This window comes from Micropterus dolomieu, linkage group LG21, assembly GCF_021292245.1.
Source record: "Micropterus dolomieu isolate WLL.071019.BEF.003 ecotype Adirondacks linkage group LG21, ASM2129224v1, whole genome shotgun sequence".
Lineage (NCBI taxonomy): Eukaryota > Metazoa > Chordata > Actinopteri > Centrarchiformes > Centrarchidae > Micropterus > Micropterus dolomieu.
Window position 1 is genome coordinate 16,074,012 of NC_060170.1, and position 22,962 is coordinate 16,096,973.

General features: G+C 39.5%; 4 protein-coding genes across 5 annotated transcripts in view; 2 read left to right on the plus strand and 2 right to left on the minus strand.

Moving 5' to 3' along the window:
• LOC123959859 (major prion protein homolog) lies at window positions 1–10,758 on the plus strand. The gene is made up of 2 exons (XM_046034173.1): window positions 1–1,052; window positions 8,341–10,758. The coding sequence occupies exon 1, from the start codon at window positions 1–3 to the stop codon at window positions 1,030–1,032; it is 1,032 nt and encodes a 343-aa protein (XP_045890129.1). The 3' UTR covers window positions 1,033–1,052; window positions 8,341–10,758.
• On the plus strand, window positions 3,796–10,758 carry LOC123960081 (major prion protein homolog). Its single transcript, XM_046034592.1, has 2 exons — window positions 3,796–3,932; window positions 7,117–10,758. Exon 2 carries the CDS (start codon window positions 7,124–7,126, stop codon window positions 8,318–8,320), a length of 1,197 nt encoding a protein of 398 aa, XP_045890548.1. The 5' UTR covers window positions 3,796–3,932; window positions 7,117–7,123; the 3' UTR covers window positions 8,321–10,758.
• Window positions 4,838–22,962, minus strand: part of rassf2b (Ras association domain family member 2b) — a 27,252-nt gene continuing 9,127 nt past the window's right edge. Inside the window, exons 6-12 of one of the 2 annotated variants that reach the window (XR_006822436.1) lie at window positions 21,700–21,806; window positions 21,021–21,163; window positions 20,652–20,805; window positions 20,382–20,503; window positions 20,093–20,190; window positions 19,770–19,914; window positions 4,838–5,046 (exon numbers count right to left, since the gene is read on the minus strand). Coding sequence is in view for 1 of the 2 variants with exons in the window: in XM_046034593.1 (XP_045890549.1) it covers window positions 19,845–19,914; window positions 20,093–20,190; window positions 20,382–20,503; window positions 20,652–20,805; window positions 21,021–21,163; window positions 21,700–21,806 (694 nt within the window). In the remaining variant the exon portion in view is untranslated. Of the gene's footprint in view, window positions 5,047–17,684; window positions 19,915–20,092; window positions 20,191–20,381; window positions 20,504–20,651; window positions 20,806–21,020; window positions 21,164–21,699; window positions 21,807–22,962 lie in introns of those variants that run through there. The other variant, XM_046034593.1, reaches the window with a different exon arrangement.
• On the minus strand, window positions 13,672–17,426 carry sprn2 (shadow of prion protein 2). The gene is made up of 2 exons (XM_046034594.1): window positions 17,247–17,426; window positions 13,672–14,855 (listed from the first exon to the last, which is right to left on the minus strand). Exon 2 carries the CDS (start codon window positions 14,841–14,843, stop codon window positions 14,310–14,312), a length of 534 nt encoding a protein of 177 aa, XP_045890550.1. The 5' UTR covers window positions 14,844–14,855; window positions 17,247–17,426; the 3' UTR covers window positions 13,672–14,309.

Here is a 22,962-nt window from a genome sequence, read left to right on the forward strand (position 1 = left end):
ATGTCTAAGGGTGGGTACCCCAAACAGCCTAAACAATTTAACCAAGGAGGTTACCCCCAGCAGCCAGGACACCCAGCTGGGGGCTATCCAGCTGCAGGTTACCCAGCACGGGGCTCCCCATACGGAGGAAGTTATGGTGGTTATGCCAGTTATGGTGGTTATCCAGGTGGATACATCAACCAAAACCCAAACAACCAAATCCTGAGCCCTCACTATGGTGGCAGCTTTGGTTATGGGGGCCATGGTGTTGGGGGCGGCTCTCCCTTTTCCCAATCAGTTCATGCAATGGGCGTGCGTCCCAACGATAATTCCAGAGGTTTTGGGCGCAGTGCGGTGATGGCAGCAGGTGGAGGGGCTATAGTAGGAATGGCCCTGGGCTACGGGTTAGGAAGGTTCCCCCGTCCTCCCTTCAACTTCCACAACTCCCAGGAGGAGTATTACTACAACAACTACATGTACAGGAAATATGGTGCGAGGTCTACCGACACCAACGACTACAGCAGAGACTACAGGTACAGCCAACTCCCTGAGACCTATGATGGCTACATGGACGCCTGCATGAAGAGGACAGACCTTCTACCTGCAGGGAACAGACAGCCAAACAGCAAACCTGCTGCCACAACTACAACCACAACTACTTCTGTAACTAACACAGCCACTGCTGCCACAGCCACTGGCAGCAATGCAACAAAGAGCAACAACACTGCAGCAGAAAACTCCTTGACCTCTGCACCTCTACATGAGTCTGAAGCCAATCCTGTGCCTCCAGCTTCACAGGTTCTCAGAAAAACTGCTACTGTTGATGAAGACGATGATACAGTCAGCATCGTGGAGATCGGCTACCCAGCACTGATCAATCAGCTGAAGGTCCGGAGATGCTTAGAGCTGTACATGGTTTACTCTGAAAAGTACTTGAAGAGACAAACCGGAGGGGTGCAGGGACTGGAGATGGGCTCGCGAGGGCTTTTAGCTGTGGTCACCAGTACTATACTGATGCTACTGAATAGCAACATGCTAATGCTGCTGCACTGACGCTTTCATTAGCAGTGAAAGTGATGGAAAAATATAGAAATGAGGTGTACATAAGAGTGTGTTAAAAGGTTCAGTGTGTAAGTTTTAGTAGCATCTAGTGGTGACTTCAACTACTCAAGTCATCGTTCACCCCTTCCTTTGTCAGCGCGTAGGAGAAGCTACGTTGGCCGACACACACTGTAGGCTAAATAATACTTGTGGGCCTCCATTTGTCCAAATTTCTTTTCTCTTCTTACTTCTAATAAACCAACGACCACTACCACTACTAATGTTACTTGTTGTTGTTGTTCTTCTTCTTCGTGTGTATTCAACAAAGTGACAAATGCGCTCTGTAGAGCAGTTTGTCTTTTTGGGCTACTGTAGAAACATGGCCGCTCAACATGGCGACCTCCGTGTAAGAGGACCCGCAGAGTATGTAGCTAGAAATGGCTCATTCTAAGTTAGTAAAACCATAACGGTTCATTATGTAAGGTCTTTGTAATACTCCTAAATACTACACACTTGAACCATTAAATAATTAACTGGTTTCCTACACAGTATGTAAAGTAATAGTAAAGTAGTAATTTCCAGGTATGGATAAGAATGGAAAAAGAAAAGAGTATGGAAAAATATGTGTGTATATATACTTTCACTTAAGTAACATTTTGAATTCAGGAGTTTTAGCCTACTTGTGATGGAGTATTTTTAGACAATGGTATTTCTACCAGTTGTGGATGAAATCCATATGACCTGCCTTTGCTTTGTACAGTATGTAAGTCTTGATATATTTATTTATATACTTGCCTCACTTTTCCCACTTATCTCCCTTCTCTGCTTGAGATTGCAAAAATCTTTAGTGTAAAACTGATGTATGAATTATATCTGCTGTACTGATTTTGAACTACCTATGATTGCCATTGATGTGTTACATCAGTGCCACCATGGTGTGTGATTTGCTTTATTTCTCTGTGAAAATATATTGTCTTTGTGTTGATGATAAGAGTAATAAAACTTTCTTCATGTGAAAATGTAGCATTATTACTGTAAGGAAGCCGCTATAGCCTCAACATATAGCTCATTAATCAGTGGCTTATATGGTTTCAAATATTGACTGAATTGCAGGTCTTTAACTCTCACATAATTTTTCCTCACACAAGATTCAGGATTTTCAATGGCCAGCAGGTGGCATCATCTGTAGTCAGGAATGAATTAGGGCACTGGGCTCTCTGTTCTGGCTCCTAAAAGCATCCACAACCACCTGTTTTTTCTACCAGAGCTCAGCTAACCTTATTACAACTCTTAGCACGCTCTGCTTTTACCACAAAAACACAGTTCTGCCAATGATCTCCTGAGAGCTTTTGAGTTTAACACCAAGTGGTTAAAAGGTATGAATCGTGTCGCTAGTTCTCCTTTAACTACCAACAAAGTGTCATTTTGTTTAATATGAGAGTTGTAAGCTATGCTGAAACGTAGCCTTTGGTTTGGGACGTTTCTCTTTTGTCAGGATACTGCTTTTATTGAACAATCTATATACCTACGAACACCCAGAAACATCTGGCTTAAATTTTGAAAATGCATCAGGTTTAGAAATGTTTAAATTCTTTGATCCTTGAGGACTTGAATTCTTGGGACTATTTACATACTGTAAAACTTTCAAATGTGTCAACAAATAGAAACATCAACTGTAAACTTGAAACTTCTTGAATAAACTGATAGACAAAAGTGGCCTCTATAGTTTACTCACTGTATTATGCTTTGCTCTCAGATATTACTAACTTTTCTTGGTGGTTTATTTAAATAAAAGTAGCAATGCCACAATAACACAACAAAGTAGATTATATTACAAGTAAACATCCTGCATAAAAGTACAAAAGCTTTATCAGTACTTAATTACCCTTTCAGCTTGGCTACTTATAAATGCATCAACATGTAAGTAGGCTTGTTGTTAGACAGGGTCTGAAATCTATTTTTGTTTAGCAGGTTACTGAACATTTCTACCAGCCACTACGGTCTCTACTGGTTTTTTGTCTGCGACTTCATAAATGTATGTAAAATATTTAAGAGTTGTAAACACTGAGTACCTGACAGTAGAAATAAGGACTATATGTAATGTTTACTAGAACATTTTCATATTTTAAAAACTATATGTTTTGAATGTAAAATCCTGATGTAAATGTACAAAATGTCCTTCTGAAGTGTATGGATGGATTAAATGGAGGCAGCAAGTAAAGTGCTTCATTATTTTATTTGAGCACATAACCTGAGTAAATGTGCTTTATTCAGGCAGGAGACTGCGGTCCATCAGGAAAAAAAAAACCTCAAGCCACATGAGCAGTTTCTTCCCCTCTGCAGCTGACCTCATCAACAAGGCCGGGTCTCCCACTGACTCTGACTGTCATGCCACCCCACCTAATGTTTGCACAACATATCAGATCTAATTCTGATTCTTCTATTGCACATCCAAATACTTGTATAAATTCTGTCAAACTAATTTTTTTTTTTTTTTTAGATATCTTTATGATTATTTATGTTTATTGCTGTTGCGCACCCAGTCGCCAAAAACAATTCCTTTTCTGTGTAAAAACAACTTGGCTGATTCTGATTATTCCCACCACTAGTAGGCTATCATTCAGTACATTTTTTAAAATAGTGGCACACTATTCATTTAGCTGTGGTGATTTTCCGTGTGAGGTGTATACAAAAAGGTGGACATCATCATCACCATCATCATGGGTGAGGATGCTGGGAAAAGTGTTCAGTGAAACCCCGCCCCCCTCGGCTGTCTCTATGCGACCCATGTCCCTCGTGCCACGTTACGTCATATGAAATTCACCCAGTTTCCGAACTAAAGACGTTTTAACCGTTTGAAGTGAACCAACAGTCGAGTGGAGAAGAGCGGATCCAAGCAGCCACCACTGGAGGTACGTTAAGGCTTGTCCCTCATTTAAAGTAACCGCACCCTCCCGTTTTTTAATCCGGGTTTGGGGAATTAAATGGATATTGTTTTTTTACCTCCCACGAGGCAATAAACCCGTATCTCAACGCTGTTCTCATCAATGTTTAATTACGCTCGATAGTTACTTCACACTGTCAAGCGCCATCTTTTAACCGAATGAAAGGCAGTGGTAGCTGGAAGGCCACATTAAAGTGCGAGCACTGTTAATGCACTGACAGAAGTAGGTTAGCTATTGTATGTCTGCAGTATGCATTTATAAACAAGCTGTGTCTGGTTGCTTTGTTTGTTCGGAGCTGTCGTTCTCCGGAGCAGGTTATTTGTTGCATCATGCATCCCCATCCCCACCATAAAACACCGAAGTCTTCTTGTTTTTGTGTCCTGTGACTGCCACGAGAAATGTCTGGTAGAAGTGGACGAATTAAGGGTGGAGACGTTAACTAATGTTAGCAAACAGATGATTAATTAAATCTTGTAGGGCACTTTTCAAAACCATCTTACGAAAGAAATTAAAGATTAGAAATTAAAATACAGTTAAAAGAAATAAATACTAGCTACTAAGTAGGCTATGTAGGCCTTAACGTTACCAAAAATAAAGAAAAAGGTTGATTTATTCAATTTTATTTATAGGCTAAAGCCCAAATTCATCTCTTAATTATGCCTTCTGTATGTACCCCATAATAATTAGCCACTCAGCGTCTCATAATTAGATAAATGACATTATCTCAAAATGAGATTCGTATCCTGTCTAATTATAATTAATGATTATGCAAGTTGAGGTGTGGTGGTAGCTGGGTCTGTGAATGTTTTAGCCCAGTTTAAAGGCCATATTGTTAAGGTGTGGTGTGGGGACAGAGTGGACCCAAACGCAACTCTGGGGATTAACAGGTTTATTTAGGGGAAATAAGGGGTTGAGGGACTGAAGTTGAGGGCAGAGGTGGAAGCCGGGGAGACTGAGACCAGAGGGCCGGGGGGCACTTGGAGCCGAGGGAGAGGAGGCACGGGAGAACTGGGAGGACGCCGAGGGGAGAGGGCAGGTGAGCGAGCCCAGCCGACTTGACAGAAGACGAGGGTGAGTGAACCTGGGGAGAGACAGGCAGACAAACAGGATCAGTGGCTCCGGAAAAACCAAGAACAGTGAGACAGATCATGCAGGTTACGCGATAGCTTGAGGGATCAAGGGGCACCGGGTTAGGAGCAACGACGATCAAGCAGCGATGGAGTGGGGAACCGGGGTAGAAGTACTATTGGAGATGAGGCTGATTGCTGGCAGGTGTGGCTGACGAGGTGCAGGTCGTTGGCTGGGCTCAGGAGCGGAGGGAGAGAGAGAGAGCACACACAGGGGAGGCAGGCAGAGTACAGGGAAAACGGAATCACAGACAAAAAAAGGAGAAATAACCAGGACACTCACCGTCAGCCGGGCTGCCACCACAACACATATTTCGGTATTATGAATGTTAATGAGCAGTTTGAGTTGTGTCTGTTATCAGAGTGTGTTTACACAAAACAACTGGTAAGTTAAGACCATCAGCATTTTGCAAGCAGCCATAGTGGGGCTTGTATTGCCTGGAAACAGCCTGGGGGTACCTGCTGTCACTGGTTGACAGCAAACATTGACACTCCATTCATAAACTCAATGGTTGTGTTAACGGTGAAATGATCTACAGGGGCTGGTGGTGGATTGACAACAGATGAGACTGAGCATAAACCTGATAATCAGTCACCTGTGTATATTGCTTTGTTGTGTTATCTTACCATATTTTAGTATACATTTAATTGTGAGTGAAGTTCTGTGTGTAGCATGAAGGGAATTTAAAACTTTGACTTCGTTTTACAACCTTCTGCTGTTTAATGAACCTTGATCCTTGAAAATATTGTCATACAGGTCGTTTCATCGTATCATACAGCATTAAAATAAAAAATAATTAAATCAGGTTAGGGGTTAGCTATATGAATAATAGAGCTGTAACTGTTTGAGTAAAATGATCAGTTCAATTACTATTTTTATGTTTGAATAATCATTTTTGTCATTTTTCAAGATGCATCACATCTAAAGTGTCTTTATGGTTTTTCCTTCTCAAACATGGATGATGGATCACATCTTTTCTCTTAATTACAAGGTGCTTATCTCATATAATATGAGATACAGACTTTTATAGGTCATTTATTCAAATTGATACAACACAAGGTTGTACAGCAAAATGAAAGCTGTAGTCCCTTTATGCTACACACAAACTAGTATTTATGGTGCTGAGGATGAATTGAGTCTCACAGCCTGAGGGAAGAAGCTGTTCTGTAGTCTGGTGGTACGACAGGGGATACTTCTCTATCGCTTGCTAGACGGCAGCAGGGTGAACAGGCTGTGGCTGGGAGGGTACTGTGCAGGCACCTCACTGATATCACTGGTGCTCGGCAGATGGGTATCAATGATGATCTAAGCAGTTTTAATCACCCGCTGCAGAGCCCTCCTGTCCTGGGCCGTGCACATCCCATGCCAGTTTGTGATGTTTCCAGTTAGGATGTTAACTTTGCATTGGAATTTTGTCATCTTAAATTTCCTGAAGAAAAAGTAAGATGTTTATTATTATTAATGAGACACTAAGTTTTTTTTTTTTATTTTTAAATTGGTGAATTGATGGTATAATTGATGGCTTTGATAGTAACATACCTAACATGATGCAAAGGCACCGAAAGTTACAGATGACTGGAAAGAGTACCATTTGATCATCTTCTGTAACATTAACGCGCACTGTGCTTATTTCAAGTCGACCTAGGATCCTATTTTGGGTCCACAGACCTTGTTGAAACTATGGGGTAAAGTAGGTTGACAAGACTGTGTGGTGCAAAAACATGTTGAGGCTGTTACAAATATTTTATCAACATGATTTAATGATATATTGCTTGTACTAGCTTGAGTTAGTAAAACAAGATAACAGAAGACATGCCACAGAGTAGCCTAAATACTTGCTCTAATGTTCCCAGTTCTCTCAGCTCAATGAAACTCGTGTTAGGTGCATGTTCTCATCTATGTTAAAGTTGGATTGGAGAGACAGACAATTCTCATTAAATGAGACAAGACTTTTGAGTGTAAACTGATAAAAATCCTTCTCCCTTTCTTAATTTTTCTTTTGTCTCCCCAACCCTCCCTACAGGGCGAAGATGAAGCTGAATTCATTATCTGTGATATGTCTGTCACTACTTTTGTTTCATACCCATCTTTCACTGGCCAGGAAGGGAGGAGGAGGCGGTGGCTTTGGGAAAGGTGGTGGCTTTGGGAAAGGCTCCGGCACAAAGTCAAAGTCTCCCCCGTCCAACCGAGGCAGCACCCACACTAACACTAATCAGGGCTCCAACTCTCAGGGTTGGTACCCCAAACAGCCTGGACAACCCAATCAAGGAGGCTACCCTCCGCAATCAGGCAGACCTGGGTATCCGGGTAGTTACCCCCAGCAGCCGGGTGGAAGAGGCTACCAGTATCCAGCACGGGGCTCCCCATACGGAGGAGGCTATGGTGGTTATCCAGGTGGATACATCAACCAAAACCCAAACAACCAAATCCTGAGCCCTCGCTATGGGGGCAGCTTTGGTTACGGGGGCCATGGTGTTGGGGGCGGCTCTCCCTTTTCCCAATCAGTTCATGCAATGGGCGTGCGTCCCAACGATAATTCCAGAGGTTTTGGGCGCAGTGCGGTGATGGCAGCAGGTGGAGGGGCTATAGTAGGAATGGCCCTGGGCTACGGGTTAGGAAGGTTCCCCCGTCCTCCCTTCAACTTCCACAACTCCCAGGAGGAGTATTACTACAACAACTACATGTACAGGAAATATGGTGCGAGGTCTACCGACACCAACGACTACAGCAGAGACTACAGGTACAGCCAACTCCCTGAGACCTATGATGGCTACATGGACGCCTGCATGAAGAGGACAGACCTTCTACCTGCAGGGAACCGACAGCCAAACAGCAAACCTGCTGCCACAACTACAACCACAACTACTGTTGTCACCTCAGGTCCGCACACTGGCACAGGCAGCAACACGGAGGAGGTCAACAGCACTGCACCTTCAACTCCCAGCCCTCTAAATCAGCCTGAAGTCAATCCTGTGCCTTCTCAGGCTGTCAGCACTGATGAAGACGATGATACAGTCAGCATCGTGGAGATCGGCTACCCAGCACTGATCAATCAGCTGAAGGTCCGGAGATGCTTAGAGCTGTACATGGTTTACTCTGAAAAGTACCTGGCGAGACAAACCGGAGGGGTGCAGGGACTGGAGATGGGCTCGCGAGGGCTTTTAGCTGTGGTCACCAGTACTATACTGATGCTACTGAATAGCAACATGCTAATGCTGCTGCACTGACGCTTTCATTAGCAGTGAAAGTGATGGAGAATGTGCTAAAGGAATTAAGTAAATGGATGGAAAATTATTAGGGAGAAAGAAACCTTTTTTTCCCTTTTCTTCATTGTGTGTGAATTTCTACTTTATGTGGGGTTTTTTTTGCATCCTCATGCATGTCCTTACTATTTATTCAAGGAAAGGGAACAGTTAGACTACTAGAGAGTCACCATGTTTGCAACAAATTGCACTTCCTTTTTCCTCTTCTGAAAGAGAAATGGTCCATTAACTGTACTCTGAAACTCCAGGCTTTTGTTGGCGTTGAGGAGTCTGAACCATTAATGTCCATTTAGATTTAATAAAATAACACAGAGCATGTTATTCAACACTAACCCTAGCCATAGAAGTAAGGAGTGGCACCACCAGTGACTCATCTTTCTGTGTTTGTGATGTGTGTTTCAGGAAAAATTATTATTTATTCAAGGAAACTGGCTAGGTTGTTTTTCTTTTCTTTTTTGTCTCAGAGGACAAAGCATGTGCGAGGGTTACTTTGCACCTGTAGGACTTGCTCTGTCATGGTGATAATCTGTGTAAATACATCGCTTTACAATAATGGACATGCGCTTTAGATGTAATATGAGTATATTACCAACAAGGATGCTGATGTCGGAAGACTTCTAAAACAGTGAATAGTGATCCAACACTTTCAATCAATACTGGATTTTAACTTTAAAAACCTCGTATAGAGATCACGTCTGTCTGGGTAAAGTTAATCATTTTCTTTATTTATCTGGCAGATTACCATCTAATTAACATTTGTGTATTTATTACATATAAGGTAATGAATTGGACAGCTTCGCGATTTACTGAATATTAGTGACTGTTTTTTAAAATGCAGTACAGTAAAAAGTATAATTAGGCTTTAACAGTAAAACAGTGTTGTGCTGTTTACAAATACAGTAACGTCAGTAGTGCAAATAGGCTTTTAAGCCACAGCTTAGCACTGGTTTCGGTGCATTTCTAAATTTTTACCAGGCCTGGAAATAAACTGTAGGCTACCAATACCAAACTGATGTCAGAGTTTGAAAACAAACGTATTGAATAAAATATTCTTATTTTTTTTTCCATATGTATGAAAAGACCCCAAAATTAACACTGTAAGCAGTAACTTGATTACTATGAGCTAATTATTTAAACAGCATTTGTAAAGCAATGATCCTGTCCTAAGCTTTCTGATCCATATAAAGAGTTGGTGACTGTAACCGTGATCACTATGAGCGGTTTCCACTGTATTACAATTAGCATGACGGAGTATCTGTAATAGATCATATCTACTAATATCTTCGTATTTTAAACCATTAATGGACTTTTATCACATGAGGTCCTAACGACTAATTATTATATCTTATTCATAAGCAGACAGATGTAGATTTATGCTGTATCCTAACACTCCTTGTTACACTGGAATCAATGCAAAGCAAAGTGGGCTTTTTCTTAATATTGATGTGTGTTGTCTTAACATGTTTCCATGTACACTGCCATTGCATTGTATGGTATTTGTATGTATTTAGTGTGTTTTATATTTTCTAGTCTTTTTATAAACACACCTTCCTCTTCTGTCCAATGTTTTGCCTTTCTTCCCCCCTCTGTGGGGTAGCTTGTGATTGCAGAAGTGCTCTTAAGAAGACTTAAACCCCTGATGTACTAATTCTGAGCTGAATTCATCTGCAACTCTTGCATTATCAGAGTGTATGGTTGCTAAGCCTGCATATCAAGATGTGCACAGTATATTACTTAAGATTTGTACAACATCTTTTCTAACCATAGACTATGGTGACTTAAAAACAATTAAAAGGTACTCTCTGGAGTTTTAATTGCAAACAAACATCTCGAATTCAACACAACTGGACAAAACACATGATGAACACATTTCTTACCTCCATAATTCATTTGACTCGGTCATTATTCGAGACCCAGTGTGGCAAGTGGGATAATTTGAAGCTACATAAAATATAACAAAAACATGTTGTGACCTCCTCCCCGTTGGTATAAAATCCTCTTTGACTTCAGTTTTGCCAATAAACGAAAAGCCTCAACACCTTTTCCTTCTTGATTTTTTCCATTTATTACTCCCACGTCCGCCTCCTGCCGCCACTGCAGAGTACTGTCATGACCGCTGCACCTTTAACCACACATTTCATCACAACAAACATTTTTTTCATTAACTGTTGAACAATCTGACCACTATAGTGATCAAAAACCCCACAGTGTACCTTTTTTAACGTGTTGTTGAAGCCTACGTTATCTTGTGTCTGGCTTTGAATGTATTTTAAACCGCTTTAAAAGACGTGAATGTCTTTCACTGTGACAGATCACATTTGCTGTGCTGCTGGAGCTTCAACTGAATACTGAGGGATGACTTGCACTTTTTGCTTATCTTGTCAAATAAACAAATAACTTTACTTACTTGCATTTGTGGATATTTGTTTTATGACTTTTAGAATCGGGTGTGCAAGAAAGTTTTGACTGAAAACGAGCTTTATATGAAAAGCTTTCTCGAAGATGACTTTGATCAAACACATTGTGAAGTTAATCAGGGTTTCTGGTGGATTGAGCACAAATTACTTGACACCTGATTTATTATAATAAAGGAACCACAAGGAAATTTACAAAGTAATGCATTTACATTTGAATTTAGATTTTCATAAACATTGAGATTTTTTTTAAAAGCTGGAAAAAGAAATGATCTGAATCAACATATTAAATTTTTTGGTGTGTATATGTATGTATGTTGTTTTTGTATGTACCCATTTGTGGGTTCCCTGTATGTTGCACGTCATGCTTTGTGTGCTTTTGATGTTATTCCCTAACATGCTTAGTGATGGGTATGAATTACTGGCCTCTGTATATGACAACATGCTAATGGTGGAGGAAGTATTCAGGGGCCTTAATAATGTAAAAAAAAAACCTGTTAAAATTACAAGTATTTAAAAGTCTTACTTAAGTAAAAGTACAAAAGTGCATGTTAAATTTGCAGAGGGTAGGACATTGGGTTGAGGGGTATGTGTGTTACGTCTGTATGTGAATATATTGATGTTTCAATTTACACTGACATCATCATAACATTGTATTTACTAACTTCTACATCAAGGTATTACTATATAAATATAAACCTCAATGTGGAAAGCATGAAATTAAATAAAGATTATCATATATACATATATATGTATATAGATATATGTATGCATACATATATATACATACATACACACACACACACACACACACACACATATATATATATATATATAAAGAGGTTCATAATAACAAACCTCTATCCCTGACTTAATTTGTCATAGATGACAAACTGCAGACAAACTCAGAAAGAGTAAAAATATCAAGTATGTTGTGGCAACATTTCACATAATGAATAACAACATGAGGGCTGTGTCAACATGTCTCTGTGCTCCAGGTCTGAACCTGTAATGAAGCATGGCTACCGAGTGTGAAAGGTCCAAAGATCACTGTGCTGAATGTTGCATTCAAATAAACACCACCAGATTTTTAAGATGCTTACTGCTGTAATGTAGGCAGAGAAGAAAGCAAACCGGAGCCCTGTCCAGTCTGCTGTGACATGATAGGAGGCAGCAGGCTGTTAAATGTCAGCTCACAGGCTGAGAGTCATGCAGCTCCACAGCCCCCCATCAAGTTCCCATATGTTCATAAAACACAGGCTGAACACAAACCACCAAGCTTGTGCACCTTAAACGTCATGTTTTTATAATACACAGTGAGGCGTTGATGGAGATGAAATTTCTAGTTATTACGTTAGTTATCAACAGGAGTTATAGAAGAGCCTCAAAGTGTGTGATTTGGTTAAAGAGAGAGTTCAAAGAAGTCAGAAACTAATAAATACCTTTGGACAGACCATTATTATGTATTTGGTGTAGTCTGAAGTTATGTCATACAGCAATATTATATAGCATTAGTATATCTTATCAATTGATTATATGATCACATAATCATGATCCCAAAGGCATCCAGGGACTGCGCGAAACTAATCAAGGAAGCTAACCTTTTCCCAAGCTTTGTCTGAGGGAGGGCCACGTCCTAGACTTTGAAAACCTCTGTTCTAGACTAAAGTATCTCAACAACTATTGGATAGATTAGGATTGAATTTTGTTCTGACATACATGTTCCCTTCGGGTGTAATAACCTGTAATTACTTGAGTGATCTCCTGATTGTTCTTCTTTCTACCAGCATCACCAAATTTAAATTTGTGCAATTCTTTGGTTTCTGTTTAAATATTTTCTAAACGAATGAGATTTCCATCAACCTCAGTTGTAATGTGTTTAATGGTAATTATAATGGGAAATATTAGCATGCTAAAACACACAACTAAGTTGTTAAACATTGTAATATTATACATCAGCACGTTAGCTTTGTCACTGTGAGCGTTTAGCTCAGACCACCTCTGTGCAGCCCCACAGAACTGGTAGTGAGGCTGTTGGCTCTTGGTCTTGTTCACTTAACAGCAGCGAAGTAGAAGTATTCAAGTCCTTTACTTAAGTAAAAGTAGTGATACCATGCTGTCAAAATACTCCACTACAAGTAAAAATCCTGCATTCAAAACCTTACCTAAGTAAAAGTACTCATTGTGCAGTAAAATGTTCCCTGTTAATGTTTTATTGTATCTAATGTTTCTGGATGAATATCACTGCTTCTTTAATGTGTATGTTTCATTTTACTGCTGTTGTTATTTAAGGTTGTGCTAATGTTCAGGACTTTATATTCTGTTAGTTTAACCAGTACAATACAGCAATGCATCATCATCATCAAAAAAAAGTTTATCTTTTTATTTATCTTAAGAAGTAGGAGATTTTACACACCCCATAAAGGACCATGTCATTCTTCAGTTTACCAGAACAAATCGAAGTCAAAATTAATTTGGAGATACTTTGTTTTCACTGGACAGGTTGGGTATGATAAATTGTAATCCGGAAAGTAACTAAAGCTGTCAGACAAATGTAGTGGAGTAGATTTACCCCTGAGATGTCACAGAATAGACGGATATAGCAGCATAAAATGGAAATACTCAGGTAAAGTAATAGCACCTCAAATTTGTACTGTAAAAAGTTCAGTTCTTGAGTAAATGTACTTGGTTACATTCAACCTGTGCTTATCAAGTCTCCTATACAATCGAAAACATGTATTTCAGCGACAGGTTTTGTTACAGTTTTTCTCATCAGCAGGTAACATTAGAATGGTTTCTTCTCACAATAATGTAGACAATAAAAATCTACACAAATGTTTGTTCTAAGTTCTTTTTACTTATATAACAATATCAAACATTTGTATATAAACCTCTACAAAATGGCATAAAACATGTACTTTAATAAGGTATAAGTATACAAGCAATGTACTGAAAATATAACAAGATACAGAGCAGGCAGATTGAAAAACGCTCTAAAAGATTAAGTTATGAAGAATATACTGAGAAATGGCATTATCAAATTAAATGTGTAGCTGCTCTTAAACTCCGGCTTCTTGAGGTAGGCTTAACATGAATAAACTAATCTAATTTATTCCTGGTCTATCGTTACAGATTGACTACAGAGAATGTGTTTGCCAGAACACATTTTAAATCATCTCCATCATAAATATCGCCGTCACCACCACAATCATGAAAAGTACAAAAAGACTGACCACATTAAGAGAAATGGGAATGACAATAAATATCTACAGGAAGTGGTTTTCTTTGTTTGTCAGTACAGTTGCAGACTGAAATGTGGCATCACACCGGCATGTTGTAGAGGTTAAATGGGTCAAAATTCCTCTTCCTGTCTACATGGAGGGCCAAGTGTCGGGGAAACAAACTGACCACAGCTTTTCATATTTCAAGGGTCATATTTCATATTTGACTTTAAACCAAAAAATGTCTTCTGTCAGGCTGTGGGTTATTTTTAGTCAGGGTCTGTGTCTGTTTTAAGGATCCCAGCTCTGTCTCCTGCTCTACATGACTGCCACCCAGTGGCCAATCAGCAGGGACATCAGGGAGCCAATGACAACGATGATGCTGTTGTAGATGGGGCCGCTAGATGCTCCAGTATAGTACTCCATATCTCCAGAGCCCTCTGGTTCATAGCCATAGCCAGGCCTGGGGCCGTAGCCACCACCAACTCCATAATGTGGATAGCCATACCCTCCTCCATAGCCCCCTCCATACCCATATCCTCCATACCCTCCTCCATACCCTCCATACCCGTACCCAGGGCGGCTCAGGGCAGACCCGATCATTGCTCCTCCTATTGCGCCCGCTGCAGCTGCCCCAGCTACTTTCCCTGCACTGGGGCCACTGCTCTGGATGGGTCTGTAGGCCTGGCCACCACCACCGCCCCAGCCCCGACCTCCACCTCGGCCGAAGCCTCCTCCACCTCGGCCAAAGCCACCACCACCTCCACGCCGGGCCTCAGAGCTGGGCAACAGTGTGGCAAGGAGCAGCAGGCAGAGGGCAACTGTGAGGGAGAGTTTCTGCAGGCCAGACATGATTTTTTTATGCTGTAAAAATAAGACAAATGAAAAGGAATTTTTAGGAAGATTGACTTTGGAAAAACTATTTTCTGTTCTGTTCTGTAATGATCAGGTGATTCTGGACTTTTCAGTTCTTCACAGTGGTGGAAGAAATATTCAGATCCTTTCCTGAAATAAAAGTAGCAATGCCACAGCGTACTTTATCAAAACTGTTACTCGTAGTAATAAGTACTTTTTAAGCAAGAAGCACAATGACTTCTGACGGTTACGAAAATAAAGACCATGACAGGACAGAAGCAGCTTTAAAAACAATTATCATTGTAAAACAAAAAGTCCATCTCATGATAAAAAAAACTATCTTAGATGTTAAGGCCTTAAATTTACTTATTAAATACCAGTATGTAAACTTGCAAGCCCTGAACAATACCAATTAAGGATAAAGTGTTCAAAGTAAAAGTATTCATTATGCAAAATGTAATATTGTATATCTATAAAATATCATTGGTTTATTATTATTGATGCGTTAAATGTTGCTGTCTGAGAGGAAGGTAATTTTTTATTAATTTATACATGGTTGTTTAATTTATAAAATGCATTATATTTTAGTTTTATATAAGTTGTAACATATATTTTGAAGGCAAAATTTAGTAACAAGTAATTATAGCTGTCATATTGGTGTACCCAAGTAAACAGTACAATATTTGCCTTAAAAATATAGCATAAAATGGAAAGTAAAGTGCAAGTACATCAAATTGTACTTGTACAAAGTAACTGTACTTGTACTGCTTCCCGATGGCTGATGAGATGTTCTCACGGCAGCTTTCATCCTGCTGTGTTATTTTTACATTGCTGATAAATTAGGAGCAGTACAGACTCTTAACCAGCTTTGAGAAACACAGTTTATACAAGCACTGTAACAAATAAACAGCTGACCTGGGATCAGATCTAACGAGACCTGCTGCATCATGGTCATCAATGGACAATTGTTTGTTAGCACTGAGGTTTAGTAAATTTTAACCTAAACACTTATCTGACAGGAGGAACAGATAAATGAAAATAAAAAATAAATTACATTTAAAAGGCTATTTACAATACATCCATTACAATACCTTAAATTAAGAATGCATGAAGTGCAACTCTGGCAGCCATAATGTGTGTATTTCTAGTAATAGTATATATATAATATGTAGACAGTCATAGTTGATATGACATGTTATGCATAAAATGGAAAAATCAAGAAGCAGTAAAAATGTTTGCAGTACCAAAATCAAAATATACTGTGTTGAACGTTCTCTTCCATAATGGAGACAGCATTTTTTTTTCTACATAATTACAAAATGTTGTTAAGTATGTAAAGAATGCAGCGGTGAAGAGGAAGTACATTTATTTACAGTAAAAGTACTGTAATTAAACACTAGTTTTATTTTATGCTACACTACATTTCAGAGGTAAATACTGTACTTTTAACTTCACTAAAGTTCATTTAACAGCTTCAGTTACTTTTCAGATTGAGGTTTAACAACCTATATGATCTGTTTACAAAATATGATGCATTTTTATAAAGTATATGAAGCTGTTGAAACTGGCTCCACCTCTCTAACACTAAAGTATACATTTGAATACATCAATAATAGAATTTGTGAATACGTCTATACTTTTTCTTAAATAGAAGTTTAAATTCAGGACTTTTACTTGTGAGGGAGTATTATTATAGTGTTGTAGTACTACTTTCACTTATGTAAACAATCTGAATACTTCTTCCACCACTGACTTCACCCAGTGAGCAGCATGACATCATTCACTCTGCCGTCAACAAACTACGTAGTCTAATCTGTGTCTTCTTAAAAGATGAGTTGAGCTATAATTACACCGGGTCACTTAGTTTGAGAATAATCCAGTGACTCTCAGATTACAGCTCAGAGCAACAAAGAGGGTAAAACACTTCATTCTGATTTTTAAAAAAGGTAAGGGTAAGAGGGTAGAGGACATATTAAATAACATCACATCCTCACAACAAGAAATCAAACCTGCTGAATTTAGATAAAGCTTCATACCAGGTTATATTAAATAAGAAACACATCTTAATTCAAACTACACAAAACCCTGAAATGTTCTGGTTCACGGTGTTGTTTGATTGCTTTGTCTCAAAAGCCTGGAAATGAAGGCAAGATCGATGATTTAATAGATAGAATTTTCTTCTACTAAATGATACATGTTTCTGTCATTGATTTATGAATACTATTGTACTCAATGATGGTCTGAAGATTTGACTGTTAAAGATGTTTTAGCTGTTTGACAATGTATACACTGTCCTGTACCATGAATTTATGGTGATTTACATGCATAGTTATAACCAATAACAAAAATGTCCTTCATTCATTCTAAAAATTAATCTCTTCTTACAGTAAAAAGTCTCACCTGTTGAGTGGCTGTCTGCAGTGCAGCGGTTCAGATGATGCTCCTCTTCCAACGGTAAAAACCAGAGAGCGTGTGTTTGCAGCTCCTCTGACAGTGAGAAGTATGTTTCAGGGCCAGCCTGTCGTCCTCCTGACGACGTTATCAGGTGAAGTGGATCACTCTGTCTTGCACCTGCTCATTGGCTGAGTGTACAGTAAGCTGCTGTTCAACATCAGACATAAATAGGCTAACTGTGTGTGTTTGTGTGTGTGTGTGTTTAATTTTGTCTAAATTATTTAACCGCCCACTAAGTGAACAAACCAGAAAACCACTTAGCGAGCTCTCCCGAAGCTTCGACTATGACTAAAGTTGTATCTCGTCATTTTAAATTACACAAGATTTAAACATCATTACATAACACAGTAGGCTTTTCACACAGTGACCTGGACAAGATTTAAAGAGATTACAGATATAGTATGTTTATCTTTTTTTTTTATTAAATAACAATCATTGTATGAACCCCCCCCTCCCTAGATTTTTCCAGGTAGTGGCATGAGCTCCTAACATCTTGAAGACTAAAGTTCCTTCATTATTTTGTAAAAGACACAATATAAAAGCAGGCAAGTCTTAAGAGTCACTAAAAATACAACATGCACACACTCAGAATCACACACACACACCCTTGATGACATTTTCAACAGTGTACATTAGAAATATTGAACAGACAGGCTGTGCTCACACAGACTAAAGCAGACTTAAGGGAAGCGCTGTACATGTGGAGGCGAACTGTGCTGCTTTGAAATGCTCATTCATACATTCACAACATTCTTCCATCTAAGGTCATCTGCGTAATTCACAGTCTTTCAGTGGGATTTCACTCGTCTTGTGTACAGCCAGTCCAACATCCAACGCCTACCAGGAGTCATTGTGTGAAGAATTATGTTGCTCATCATTCAAACAGTTTTTTACTGTGCTTCAACACGACATCATCTTGTCTTCTTACATAAGGCATTAATGCAACTGAGGACAATGAACCAGACACTAAAAGGGGCCCAAAAAGTGTTCGGTTGTTTCAGGAATTTCTTTTCTTTAAAGGAAAAGTTTGAGCTTCATTGAGTTTGATGAGGAAATTGGTAGCACTCTGTACTCTGTGCTGTAAATATGAAGCTACAGCAAGTAGCAGGTTAGCTTAGCACACAGACTGGAAACAGCTAGCCAGACTCCGTCCAAAGGTAACAAAATTTGCTCACTAATTAACACGTGTAGAAAATGACAAAATGCTGTGTCCTGACCAAGGAATAGCATATCTCATGATAAATAAAAGTATATTAGATGTAGAAAGGCCATCCTATAGATGTACTTTTTAATACTAGTAAGTCAACTAGTAACCTCTGCATTCAAAATGTACAAATACCAATTAAGTATTATCAGCAAAATACTAAAGTATCAAAAGTTATTCATTATGTAAGATATTGTATCTAGAGCAATATATATATATATATATTTATTAGACAAAAAATAATTACAGTTGTCAAATTGGTGTACTGAAGCAAATTGTACAATATTTGCCTCATAAATATAGCATAAAATGGAAAGGTAACGTGTCCCGACCAAGAAACAACACATTAACCACAATTTGTCATAAATTTTTTCTTTTTACAGATTAAAACAAATGAGATATAACATGGTAATCAGTGAGCTTTAGAGGTGCTGGTAGGTGCATTTTATTACCTTCGGACAGAGCCAGGCTAACTGTTTCCCCCCTGTGTTTACAGTATTTGTGCTATGCTAAGCTAATCCGCTGCTGGCTGTACTCACACAAACAAACATCTAACTCTTGGCAAGAAAGTGAATAGGCGTTTCCCCAAACTATCCCTTTGACTTCAATCACAAACATTCAGTTTGAATGAGACGTCAGGCCACCAACAGACTGACGGACGCAACATAAACAGATTATCTGTTCACACGGCCTTCAATAATCCCTTCAGTGAACGTCTCGGCTGCGATGAACAAATTCCCAAACAGTGAGGAACATATAGGCACGCAGTGCAATGTGGGGACTCGGTGTCTGCTCGTGGTCTGGTCGGTTTCACATTGACCCAAACAGTGTCGGCTGATGTGGTTCCATGTACTTTACAGCTGTACTAATGTTATGCTGTGTGTCTTTGTGCTTGGAGAAACCTTTTAACAGGCACTTTACAAAGACCATATTATATGATGTTTGTGCTTTAAACTGATTTTGGGTATCGGCTTCTGGCAGTCTGGAGGGTAGAGACGGGATGTGTAGTTTTAGGCTCACTCTGAAAAAAGGTTAAACTCACTGAAGTGTAGAGGAATGTCTTTCTGTGTGCACTGTGTGTGACGACAAAGAGAAAAGCAGAAGGAGATGAAGTGATCGAGTCTGAATCAAGACTCTTTACAAGACTATTGCTGAGATGGTCACACTCAAAGTTTCGTCTGTATGTTGACCGACTGGATGATTTGAAAAAGACCCCACGCAGGGGCAGGAATTCAGAGGAGCAGGATAATCGCTGAAACACATACATTGGGTTCTTGGTCACTCTCTTGGTCACAGCTGGGAGGAGGATGTGGTACTCTGGGAGTGGTTTGATGAGCAGATCACATACACGTCGCCCCCTCTGGAAGACAACTGAGCTGCTTCTCAATTATACACCGCAAGTACGTATACCTACAAGTACAAGCAGACACACACAGACAGAGGAGGAATAAATGTTTGCGAAGATACATTTGATAATAATTACAATGTAAACTACTGTACTACAATGTTTGTAAGAACAGCTGAACGTGTTGATGACTGTGGCAGAGATGAGGCGGTGAAGTAGATTACATACAGTATGTTCTTGTACCTTCTCCTGAGTTTCTGCACCTCTCTGTCCTCCTCCTCCTTCAGTTTGGTGATGAAACTCTGCAGGACAGGCATTTCAAACTTGATGTACTGCGCCACCTGGTGGAAGGGAGGGGAAATATAATGACAAAGCATAAAAAAAAGAGACTAAGGTGAGATAAATAAAGCTATATGGAACACACAGAGGCAAGGTAGCTGCACGCTATCAAACAGACGGAATATGACATGTTCATTTATTGCTCTGTATCAAATCCTTTAAAAAAACCATTACACTGAGTGTGATGACTTACATCATATGTGACTTCTTCTCCCAGGTCTTCTTCCATGAGGAAAACCTTGCAGACCTGCTCACATGGACCCTGCATTATTCTCAGTACCAGAGGATAGTCATTTCGCTTCAGTTTCACACGCTCTGAAACATTAAACACATCCACAGGTAGCGATTAACAGAACAAAAATAACAAATCATATATGGAAAATAAATATAAATATACATCATTGTAGTGTTTTCCATCAATAAACTTGACAAATAAGAAATAAAAGGAATAATTCACACTCACCTCCACTTGTATGGACGAGGTATAGCGCAAACTCATCTGCGCTGTTTTCAATTTTAAACTTGTTGAGGAGAACTCGTAGCACCTGAGGCGTGCTCATGCAGCTGTTAATCCGAACATTAGTCACCGAGCCGTAAGAAGGAGTAAAAACTGCTGTCTGAAAAACACAATAGAACACGCACTGAGTTTCCTATGTCACTTTATGTGTTTATATATTTGTCTACAGATGTGGACAAGCGTGGGTTTAAAATAAATTTAAACATCAAAATTGCTACAAATTACTCTCAAATTAAACTCTCTGCTTGTACATTATACTGTGTTGTTTTGTCAGACTTTCTTGGGATCCATTGGCAAACACTTGTCTGGCATCACCTTGTGGTTGTAGAAGTGTCCGTTGATGGAGAAGCGATTGCGTCGAATTTTCCTCTGGTCGCTCGGTGACCGTCGCTGGCCCCGTCTTAAGACCCCGGCATCACTCTTCGTCCTGAGGAGCTGAGCGGAGCTCTCACTCTCCTCTGTCCAATCAAACATCATTAGCTTAGATTATCAGTTATTATTCAGTGTCCATAACTTATCTTTAAACTGGGAACTTATAACACTGACTATTCTTGATGGTTATTTATCTTAACACTGAACACTGAATTTAATGACACTGACGGTAAACATTAACTGTGCAGAGCTGGAAACAAAATTAGTATTTCTAATGTTCACGTAAGGAGAGGATGAAACAAATATGAGAGTGAAATGTCAAATGAAAACCTTACTTATGTTTTCATTTCTACTAATGGAGTTATTAATACACAGTTTACTCCTCTAAGGGTTGAAAAAAAACCTCTAAAACAAACTAAGAATAAGGCTTTAATTCCTTCGTCGCGACGAGTTAAGCTAATTTGATCTTAATGACATAATGCAACATTTCTTTTTTTGTCTTGGCAACTGATAAGACAACACAAATAAAGCAGTGTTATTTAGTAATTAGGAATTGAACTGGATCCCTGTTAAAGCCAAGGGAGTATGTTACCATGTTTATATAGTCAGTAAAGCCACTCACCTGCTGTCTGTTCTTCCATCACACCGTTGTCCTCCGGTTGGTTGTCAGGTGGCGTCACTTCCACTGTGGGCGGGCTCTGCTGTTGACCATCTGTGCTGGTGGGGGAACTTCAAAAAGGACACGAGAGCGTACAAGAGTGAGAGACAACGAGACACAGAGCCAGAGGACAAGAGCTGCAAGCTAGCAAAACTATAAAGATACAGCCGAGTTTCTTTGCAGATACAAACTGTTATTATCTGGCTATAAATGGAAAAGGCTTTGTTTGTAGACAAATGTGAGGGGAGTTACAAAACAGGGGTCTCATTTATAAAACTGTGCATAGAATCCTCACTAAAAGTGTACGTGCGCCCAAAAGCCAAAAATAGCGTACGCACAAAAATATTCAGACTTATAAAACCGTGCGTGTGCACATCTGTAAGCAAGTTCCCTTCATAATCACAATCAACTTGAAATATGGCACATGTGAGGGAGCTCCATGTCCAACCCTCCAAACGCCCATAGTTGTCTATAAATGGTCAGTGAAATGCCTCTTTAATATTAATACGTACTGACTGCTGGAGCACTGACATTCCTTTTGGTGAAGCTGAAACATGCTGTTTGGTGGGTAAAAAACGCACTTTCACGCAACGCTTGTGCACCGAAGGAAAGGGGGCACCGGAGCTCCATCCCTTTATAACCGATGCGCAGGAAGGGGCAACCCTCCTGAGTAGTGACGTCACTGACCGGAGGGGAACACACACGCAAGACGGGATGGCCCAGGTACTAATTTGGATTCCCCCGTTCGAAAGAGAGTAAACCAAATGACTTCCACTTGTGTTTGAACATTTATTTAGGCTACACAAACAGTCCACTCACTAAACAAGGCTGCCGATGAGTTAAAATAAATATGGCTTCTACTAAATAACATGAGCTGAGAGATTTACTTTATAAAATAGTGTTGCATTTTCCAAAATGTGTTTTTACAAGCAACGCATCACATCCGCACGCTTGCACACAGCATTTGGATCTGATAACAATATATGACACTATGCTCTCCTATTTGCTCGACTGATGCACTGAAAACAGCATCAATTTAAATGTAATTTGTCCTCCTGTTCACCTTATTTATGAGAATAAATTGCACTGCATGCTAGTAGGCTATTAATTAATATGGCTCCTGATTAAACTGTACAACATAATTGAGGCGTTCTTTTGCAGAAACAGATATCTTTGTTTGTGTTTATTATCCTGAATCTGGATCTTTTTCTGTGTGCTGCAAATGAT

Coding starts and splice junctions, on each gene's coding strand:
- LOC123959859 (XM_046034173.1), top strand. CDS start 1: ATGTCTAAGGGTGGGTACCCCAAACAGCCTAAACAATTTAACCAAGGA.
- LOC123960081 (XM_046034592.1), top strand. CDS start 7,124: ATGAAGCTGAATTCATTATCTGTGATATGTCTGTCACTACTTTTGTTT.
- sprn2 (XM_046034594.1), bottom strand. CDS start 14,843: ATGTCTGGCCTGCAGAAACTCTCCCTCACAGTTGCCCTCTGCCTGCTG.